We start from the raw sequence: 9,816 nt of genomic DNA, 5'->3' as shown, positions 1-9,816 counted from the left end.
CAATTTAATCATCATGAAACCAATGCCATTTGGCCTCTTGGTGGCTTTCCTTGCAATAACTCCCCTCCACTTTGCTTCCTCCAAGACATTGCCTTCAACGAGGCCAACGAAGTGCCATGAGCAGGAGCGGTCTGCCTTGTTAGAATTCAAGCAATCTTTCTTCCATCCAGGGTTCTATTTTTCCTCGCTTGAGGCCAACACGTCGAACCTCGGATCGTGGATGCTCAAAGACAGGGATTGCTGTTATTGGGAAGGCGTGGAGTGTGATGAAGGGACAGGCTATGTGACTAGCCTCGACCTCGTTGGAAGTCATCTTTCTGGTTCTATCAACTCGAACACCAGCCTCTTCCGCCTCACACACTTGAAAAGTCTCAACCTCGCCAGGAACTACTTCGCAAACTCTCCAATACCATCTGCAATAGGTGATCTTGTGGAGCTGAAGAGCCTGAACCTCTCTTATTCCAATTTCGGAGGTCAAATCCCGTCACAACTCCTAAATTTGACTAACTTGTCCTCCCTCAATCTCGCTGCAAACGATGGACTGGAGCTAACAAATCTATACATGGATACCATGGTTAGAGGTTGACCAAATTGGAACACCTTGATCTTAGCTGGTTGAATGTGTTGGCTCCGTTTCTTGAACCGATCACAAATTTATCTTCCTTGACGTCACTTGTACTCGAAGGTTGCAACTTGCAAGGGACAATCCCAACAGCCATCTTTAAGTTGCCGAGGCTACAACTTCTTAATTTGTGTTTCAATCCAGAGCTGTCAGGTAATTTGCCAGAGTTTCCCTTACACAGTCCCATTAAGTCCTTATCTCTTTGTGAGACCAATTTTTCAGGTCCACTACCGGCTTCACTGGGAAACTTGACTTTCCTCAGCGAGTTTAACATCAATAGCTCCAATTTATCAGGGAACATTCCATCTTCAATAGGTAAACTGACTCAACTTACCAAGTTGAGTTTCAAATCAAACAAATTCTCAGGTGAAATTCCATCTTCTATTGGGAAGCTCGTCCAACTCTCCTCTTTAGATCTTCGCATGAATCAACTCTCTGGGGAAATTCCAGTTGAGATCACTTGCCTCACTCGATTAACTTATCTCGACCTATCCTTTAACAAATTAACCGGTCCAATTCCTAAAGACATCTCTAACCTTGAAAATCTATCTTGCATGTACTTGCAATCAAACAACTTGAATGGCACTTTGCGACTAGATGTGGTACTTAGACTTCAACATCTAACGACATTGCTGCTCTCATTCAATGAATTCTCCTCTATTATTGAACCCGACATGAACACTAGCCTTCCGAATCTGTTCACTCTCGGCTTGGCTTCTAACAACTTGAGTAAGGTCCCCATGTTCATGTGTAACCAAAGTAGATTGCAATGGTTGGACCTATCCCAAAATAGTATTTATGGGCCGACACCTCTCTAGTTCTTAAATGTGAGTATGGCACATTTAAATTTTTTGAATCTTTCAAGAAACTTAATTACCAGTTTCCCAACTTTCAAATGGCCAAATCTTATGACATTGGACCTCAGGTACAATGATATACAAGGTTTTCTTCCTAGTCCCCAAAAGGCCATTAGTGTCTATCTTCTCTCAAATAACAAACTATATGGAGAAATATTACCAGAGATGTGCCAGCTAAGCAATATTGACATACTTGATTTGTCCAAGAACAAGTTGACTGGTGTTATTCCGCCATGTTTGAGCAATTTGAGTGACACCCTTTCCGTCTTGAGTTTGCATGGGAATGATTTATATGGAAGATTTCCTCTATGGAAAAATGATATATGTGCATTTGAGATGATAGATGTGAGTGATAACCAACTACAAGGGTCACTACCTAAGGGATTAGCTAATTGTAGTCAACTGGAATTTCTCAATTTCGGAAATAATCAGATCGTCGATACCTTTCCTTCATGGATGGGATTGCTTTTTGATTTGAAGGTGCTCATTTTGCGAGCCAATAGATTTCATGGAGCCATAGGGGAGCCTGAAGTTGGTGACCAGTTTCTCAAACTACGAATTGTTGATCTATCCATGAACAACTTCTCAAGTAGCCTTCCATATGAATACTTCAAAATTTGGAGTGCCATGAAAGTCCACGATTCATATGATGGATACTACTATGGATATTCTGAGCCCACTTTGCACCCATTCCACTTTGATGGGGAGAAGCTTACGAGAGATGATCCTGAGGTAAAGTATCACTACTCAATGACAATAAGCAACAAAGGCATTGCAATGGAGTACGCAAAAATATTGGGATACCTGAATGTAATTGATCTTTCGAGTAACAACTTTATTGGGGAAATCCCGAATTCTGTTGGAAGTTTAACTGAACTTCGTCTACTCAATATCTCCAACAATAATCTTACTGGCCCCATCCCTTTGTCCCTAGCGAATTTGATCCAACTAGAATCTCTCGACCTGTCAAGCAATAAGCTCTCGGGAGTGATTCCTCCAACATTAACCCACCTCATTTTCCTTGCTTTCTTCAATGTGTCGGACAACCATCTTTCTGGGCCCATACCTCAACTGAACCAGTTCACTACATTCGAGAATAACTCTTTTGGAGGGAACTTCGGACTGTGCGGAGGTCCTCTAACAAAGAAATGCGGAAATCCTATTGAAACGCCCTTGGCACCGCCATCTAGTGCATTCGCTGAAGAGGACTCGGGGATGTGGTTTGAAGAACTTGACTGGAAAGTTGTCTTGATAGGTTTTGGAGGCGGGCTGGTCATCGGCGTGGTTATGGGGCTGACCACGACTTCCATAATTGAGCAATGGTTCCTGAGGTTCTATAGAGGAAGGCGAGGAAGACAAGGAAGATGGATGCATCAAATAAGGTTTGCGTGATTTACTATCTATTGTGAAAGTTCAATGACTGAATTGCTCATTGATAGATGTGCATCGTGGCATACATTTTCGGTGTGTTATGTGCTTCGCAATAGCATCTAAATATCTAGCATCTACATATGAGATTTCAGATAAAGTGTCTCCAGTTTCATTAAGCAAACTATATATGTGTGATCGTTGCCATGAAATTGACTCAATGTGCTCTTTTGATAGCTATGAATATAATTTCTCGTGTCACTCTCAGCTTCATTCATTTCTGATAAACCGTTATGCAGAAGTTTCCTTCCCCTCATTACTTCAATCTCGATCAAACAAGGTAATGAGTCATGGCCTCCATGTTTTGGACGAATTGGCACTACGAGACCTTGTTTGTTATAATTTTGTTTAGTTTTCCATTTAAAACACACACCAAATTAGTGTTTGGTCAGAACTGAACATGGTACTCTAGGATCTGGATCGAAGAACTAGACTGGAAAATTGTGTCGACAGGTCATGTCATCGGACTGGTTATGGGACACAAAACAACCACGAGAGTTCGACATTGGTTCCTGAAGAAGATTCTATGGCAAAGAAGGCGGCTTGTATGAATTCACATCACGTTGTGAAGGTTAGTATTACACCTCAACAAGTCAAAATGTTGCAATAGCATGGCATTCCACTTTAATCTTTTGACAGGTGACGAAGTTTGTGAAAAGGCTTTCATCTCAGTATTAATCTGGCTAAAGGGCCTCAAATATATGCGGAGCAACCCTTGAGTTGCTCCTGACGCAATCCTAATCCCATCCGTGCTTTCGTTCGCAAGCAAAAAGAATCTTCTTTTTCAATAATATTAGCATGATGTGAACCCACTTTCACATCCCATGTGCTGCAGATCTGTTGAAATTTGTGTTAGGAAATAGAATATAGATAACCCGGTTGTTATAGACTCCAGGTTCGCCGGTTTCATGTTCCAAAGCTGCCATTATATTCTTTTTTTCTTTTTTCGGGCAATTTTAGTCATCTTCGAGAGAGATTTATCTCACCAATAGCATATTAGACCTCACGTCGTTAAACGAACTTTCACTAGGACACGCCGCAAAAGGAAAGTATGAGATCTTTAGGTTACGCTGGAAAATCCTGCCACTGGAAGGACGCAAGAGTATACACGTAAACTGGTACAAAGCGATATACACGTAAACTAGTACACGTAAACGGTATCCACTCTTATTTGAAGTTCAAATTGAAAGTAACAATTGTAGAAGTCAGGATCTGTTTTATTGGAAATAGAATAAGGCTCCACACTATCAGCACACAATCTCGACCACGGCTATTCCCTCATCGCAGGCGACCACAACCCTGCAGAGCGAAAGCCACAGAAAAGTGAGACAATGGATATGGAAGATTTCATCTTTGTACTGAAACCACAGAGCCTACATGTATGTCTTTATAATGGCAATGGAAAAACTCGGACTATCACAATAGCTTATTATTGTCAAAGCATGGATATAGCGAGGAAATGAAGCATTTAGAGCAGGTATGAATGTTACCGGCGCGATCCTTTCTGATATGCAATATCCCAAATCCTTCCATTACCGAATCTCACTACGTGCTTAAGCCTGTATGTGACATAATGGTGGAGTCATTCGCAAAACAACATAGAGTCCAGGTAAATAAATGGTCCTAGCCTACTGTAAATTTTGGAAAATCTGGAAAATGGAAGGTGGTATTTTTATTCAACTCCGCTGTAATTGAAGCAGCATTCTAGAGCATGCTACAACCATATAAACTCCCACAATGCATACCCGAAGCCATTTGCATCCCACATACGAAGAGTCTCGTCCTCTGAACCGGTAATTACTATGGGCAGCTCAGGATGCGCACACACAGCGGTAACATTGTGCTCATGTCCCTCGAGCGTTTGTATACAGCTTCTTCCTTTATCATCCCAAACCTGTCCTTGTTATTTAGTAAATCATATATCAATTGATCTCTTTCTAATAATGCACCGATATATTAAATTAAGAACGATAAAGTTTGCGAACCTTAGCAGTGTAATCATCAGAGCCACTAAGTAAATAGAGCACATCATCCCTAGAGAAGTAATCAACAAAGTTCAGCCCCTTCTCATGCGCATCCAAAGTAACCTTAGGCGCAGAAGAGTGAACATTCCAAATCTGCAACAGATGGGAATCATATCAGGAGTATAAATAGCATGTTTGGAAATGGAAATATGTTTTCTGTGAAGAGCGAGACCTACTAAGAGAGTACCTTTATAGTTCCATCGAGTGATGCACTTGCAAAAGCATTGGGATCTCGAGGATCAAACACTGCTCGCATCACATAATGTGAATGTCCTTCGAATGTTTGAGTACACGTCCAGTCCTTCTCCCAGTTCCAGAGCTTTATAACAGAGTCGTCCGATGCTGATAGCACGTAGGGAAGTGTAGGGTGGACGCACAAGCATCTGATATAATCTTTATGCGCTTGGAACTCTTTGATCTTCTCCATCGTGCCATAGTCGTACACACGAATAAAGGCATCGTCCGATCCAACAATTACCCAGCCCTTGCTCGGGATAAATTTGGCAGACCTCACTGCAAATATCATCAGCATTGTAGATTAGGATGGATAATTCTCTGGTTTGGCATCACGAAATTTCAAAGAAATTTGACTACATATCAATTTAATCAGGTGTGTTCTGATATTTACCTGGGGACTCGGCCACCTTGAATGTTTTCTCAGTAGTCTGAAACACCAAACAATGTCGATGTGAATTAGTAACATAAGATCAAGATAATTACTTCTTGTGATTGACACATTCAGTAACGATGAATACAATGGAGATTTCTTTGTACCGTGAACTGCGAAAGCAGAGAAGGCTATTGTTTACCTGGGATTGGTAGTTCCAAATGTAGACGGTTCCTGAATGCAAACTTACAAGAATCCTGCATGACATCAAGCATCATTCTGGTAAGACACTAATAATTAAGCTTGGTTAAGTGAACATGGACATTAGACATATGATTGAGCTTCATTTGGAACCATACTAGAGCAATGAAAGATATCGACAAAAGAAGCATAAGCAAAATCTCATTACCATGGTTGTGTTGGATGGAACTCAACAGATTTAGCTCGCTCCGATCTTTGAACGATCTCATTCTGGTGCAAAAGTGACATTAAGTAGTTTCTCAAACGGTGAAGTGCTTATACTTAATGTCGATGAATATGCTCATGTAATGTAATAAAGTTAAACAAATCAGCCAATGCAGAAAGGGAAATGTAAAGGAGAAGAACTGAGGAACAAGGCTTGCGTACCTCGAACTTGAACGCGGTAGACTGACGCATGCCAATTGAACAGAAGCCAAATCAGTACAATGAAAACTCCATACACAAATATGGCGTAAAACAAAATTGTGTCTCGAGAGATGAAGTATATGAAAACCCGAGAGTGTTAAGCATGTTTTGATTTGAGTTGCTTTTCTGAGTAAATTGAGATGGAAAAAAAAAGACAGCCATAAATAACTCACCATTTTCTTGTGTGATGATCGAAATGGATATATCTCCAGAAGTTGCTGCAATCTTGGACATAAATTAATGTGTTAGGACATCTTTATATGCAAGGGTTGCTTATCGATGAAGGATGTTCATGCAATTTTACTCTCTCTCCAGCCAAGAAAATTCTTCTGCATGCCGTTGTCATCCGATGCCTTTGAAGCCGTCCATTCGGCACACGTGTCGAAATAGACGGTGTGATCGTAGTCCAGTGATTGATAACCATGGGAATTACGTGAGCGCGTATACTCTATTCTGCTCTCGCCCTTGCCAAGATCACTCCTCTCTCCTAAGCTGTCATCCGCGACTCCTCAGCCGTCCACTCTGCTGTCGTGTCACAATACACGGTGGAGATCAAAGTCCAAAGGCTGTTCGGTCAAAGTGAATTACGTCAACGTAGTCTATAATCAAGAAGATTCAGAGGGCGGCCTCTAACTGGTCAAAGTCAAATTTGGAGGGTTAAATTCTCGTTGTGAATCAATATGATCGGCATCATTGATTAAATAATTCTCGCCGCGAGGTCCGCTCAATAATCAATCCGGATGAATTTGATCTACGTAATCTTTAGCCTACCCGGTCCATGTCATCATGTGTTCAGATGAGTAGATTACAGCTAACATTTTGTAAGTTCAAGATTCAAATTAGGCCAAATTCGTTTCCCATATAGGCGCCAATAGGATGAATTCAGTCATCCCTTGCAACTAATTCATGATGAAATCATCTAAGATTACCCAAAGTACTTCTCTCAATGATTAAGCTCTCGAAGAACAAAGAGTGTGCCAAGAGGCTTGCAGCCTGGCTGGGTTGGTGTGGAGCCTAAGAGTACCAGGTCCAGAGTTCGATCCCTATGAGTACAGCATATACATGTACATAAAAGAGAAAAGTAAGACTAAAAAAGTGAAGGAACAATGAGCACAACTATGGTAACAATAAGGTTATTCTTAGAAATGACGGTGGATTTTGGACCACAAATTCTCTTTTGCAAGTAACTTGCAACCCATAAATCAAGAGAGAGAAAAAGAGAGTAGAAGAGTAAATTTAGCAAATACTCTATTCAAGAAAGCCTACAAAGAATCTCCAGACAATTAATAGGGAAAGATGTGAAACAGTAATTTTTTCTACTGTATTTTATCATAAGACAATGACTAGGACATGACAAAATAAATTTTCCCAAAAAAATGATGTCGGATATAATCCATGCAAAATAAAAATAAAAATAAATTACTTCGCAGAATCAAAAATAAAATGAAACTAAGAGAGGGAATTGTGGTGGGTAACTACAGCGAGCTACTTAGACCAAAAGAAAATAAAGAAAGAAATTAAAAAAAAAAAAAAAATTGGTGCGAGCTACAGCCATCACCATAGTTAGCCCAATGGGATGGTTGCCGCAGGCAGGCGACCATTGTGGCGGTAAATCCCATTTGTCTTAAATGATTAAGAAGAAGCATAGTTACCGAGTTGCACTCTAACAAAAAATTTACGTATTGTTATGTCGTTATTCTAAAAAGAGTCATATACTTTTTATTTCAATAATAAAAAAAATCTATAATTATCTCTTCTATACATGTATAGATTGCATATATTTTGATCAAGATATTGCCAATTATGATTGCAGGCATATATATATATATATAGTTGAGAGTTTTGCGACAAGAAGCAACCGTGGCAAAGAAAAATAAGTAAATAGGAAACGAAACCGTTTAAGTGATTCAAACCAATTTTCCTTGAAAAATGAGAGGTGCAAGAGGACCGTCACCATTCTAAAAAGCGGCAGCCCCATCGGCATCTCATTTCTCAATCCCAAATAGCATCTCGGCTTAGGATAAAGGAATCGGCCTAAGGACGGTGGGTATCATGACCGAGATCCAAGAGATCTTGGGTTGGATAGAAGACACAGGCTGAGCTCTATTGACGATCAGAAAAGAGCGTCAAAGATCACATTTGGGTTCTTCACTAGCCCAAACCTGTAGACGGGACTTTGCTCAACTGATCGAACTCTTAGCCCAATCTTCATTTCTATATCATCTTCAGCGTTCTTACTACATAATGGCAAAAAAAAAAAAAAAAAAATTGTAAATTAGCATAACACCCTTGAATGGGAAGTTCTAGCTGGACTGATTCTTAACATGTCTTTCAGATGATAGATGACATATAATTTGTGAAGGAATAGCCTGTCAGGAATGTGCTGGAAAAGATGAAGATAGGATCAATTGACTAAAGTGTGCAAGTATTGTCTAATTTCGCCCTTCGAAATATAAAACTTGGTGCAACGTGTCTTGTTCTTTGATCTACACTAAATAACAGATAGAACAGGAACAATACAAATTTATATAAAATCTAGGAAATGGAAGGGAAAAGAGAGAATTTTTGTTGATGAGTAGTGTGTATTTTGGGGGCAATTTACTAAAAAAATCATAAATTTGTAAATATTCAATCCTAAATGAAATTTGCCAATATAATCATTCTCGGCAAATTTTGGCCTTAAATTGCTAATGTGAATATTGGTTGTATTATGTAGCACGGTCGACGCTAATATAAGCAAATTTTGCAATTTTTAAAAAAATTTTTTTTTAAAATTTTTTTGGTCATTGTGGCTCCCTCCACATCTGGGCAAGGCAACTACAATTTAAAAAAATAAAGAAAAACAAAGAAAAAAGAAATTATAAAAAAATTCAAAAAAAGGTTCAAGAAAATTTTTAAAAAATACAAAAATTATTCATGTCAACACCGACTATCTTATGTAACACTACAAAAGTCTGCGTCGGTTATTTTTCGACCAAATTAAAATATTTATGATTGAATTGGTATTGGTACAATAAAGTTCATGACTTTTTTGATAATTTTCCTATATATTTTTAGTTGTAGCTCAGGTGTTCTATTTGCAAGTAAATGAAAGAAAAAACATATTTTCCTTCATTGATTATTGCATCAAATTGAAAATCGTTATAAAATAATGGTTTCAAAGACTGCCATAACTTCTTCAGAGGTATTACATAGTAATGGCATCGAATACTTCAGAACAGTTAAATTATCCAACATATCCATCACCATTTGGCTATTGGAGAAAGATTTACGACGTTCCAATTCATATTATTACAAACAAAACATAGATGCTTTGTCGATTTATGCACATATAAACACAAGGCTGCTGAAGATTTTAATAGTGCAAGAAGTCAAAGAACAAATGCATCACCCTTCTGTACATGCACTATCCTGGGTAAGTATGACATTGGTGAATTGCATTGCAGAAGTGATATCTAGGTAAAAAAGGGGGAGGGGTTTATTTGGGGTTTGGAATGGAGGCTCACAGTTTGTGCAACAAACACCCATGAAGAATAACTAGTGTTGTCACTTTACCTCAAGGCAATGAGTGACGGCCTCCACGTTCGGGAGGAATCGGCATTACGAGGCCCT

At 39.3% G+C, this 9,816-nt stretch overlaps 2 protein-coding genes across 2 annotated transcripts; one reads left to right on the top strand and one right to left on the bottom strand.

Annotated features, from left to right (window-relative positions):
- The first annotated feature begins 1,644 nt into the window (after positions 1–1,644).
- On the top strand, positions 1,645–2,871 carry LOC120288863 (receptor like protein 22-like). Its single transcript, XM_039303052.1, has one exon. The coding sequence runs from the start codon at positions 1,645–1,647 to the stop codon at positions 2,869–2,871; it is 1,227 nt and encodes a 408-aa protein (XP_039158986.1).
- A 1,080-nt stretch (positions 2,872–3,951) lies between these two features.
- LOC104423298 (coatomer subunit beta'-3) lies at positions 3,952–6,423 on the bottom strand. The gene is made up of 10 exons (XM_010035810.3): positions 6,378–6,423; positions 6,166–6,186; positions 5,948–6,009; positions 5,741–5,795; positions 5,560–5,596; positions 5,119–5,444; positions 4,893–5,024; positions 4,653–4,801; positions 4,398–4,466; positions 3,952–4,206 (listed from the first exon to the last, which is right to left on the bottom strand). The coding sequence occupies exons 1-10, from the start codon at positions 6,378–6,380 to the stop codon at positions 4,155–4,157; spliced, it is 906 nt and encodes a 301-aa protein (XP_010034112.3). The 5' UTR covers positions 6,381–6,423; the 3' UTR covers positions 3,952–4,154.
- Positions 6,424–9,816: the final 3,393 nt, after the last annotated feature.

The sequence above is a fragment of the Eucalyptus grandis genome, chromosome 10, assembly GCF_016545825.1.
Source record: "Eucalyptus grandis isolate ANBG69807.140 chromosome 10, ASM1654582v1, whole genome shotgun sequence".
NCBI classification, from domain to species: domain Eukaryota; kingdom Viridiplantae; phylum Streptophyta; class Magnoliopsida; order Myrtales; family Myrtaceae; genus Eucalyptus; species Eucalyptus grandis.
The sequence above is the reverse complement of the archived record's forward strand: the minus strand, read 5'-3'. Positions and strand labels throughout refer to the sequence as shown.

Excerpts from the sequence above, each read along its gene's own strand:
- LOC120288863 (XM_039303052.1), top strand. The coding sequence starts at position 1,645 with ATGTGCCAGCTAAGCAATATTGACATACTTGATTTGTCCAAGAACAAG.
- LOC104423298 (XM_010035810.3), bottom strand. Across the intron at positions 5,796-5,947 it reads TTCCATCCAACACAACCATG|GATTCTTGTAAGTTTGCATT; the intron begins GTAATGAGATTT and ends GATGTCATGCAG. Across the intron at positions 5,597-5,740 it reads TTTGGAACTACCAATCCCAG|ACTACTGAGAAAACATTCAA; the intron begins GTAAACAATAGC and ends TTGGTGTTTCAG.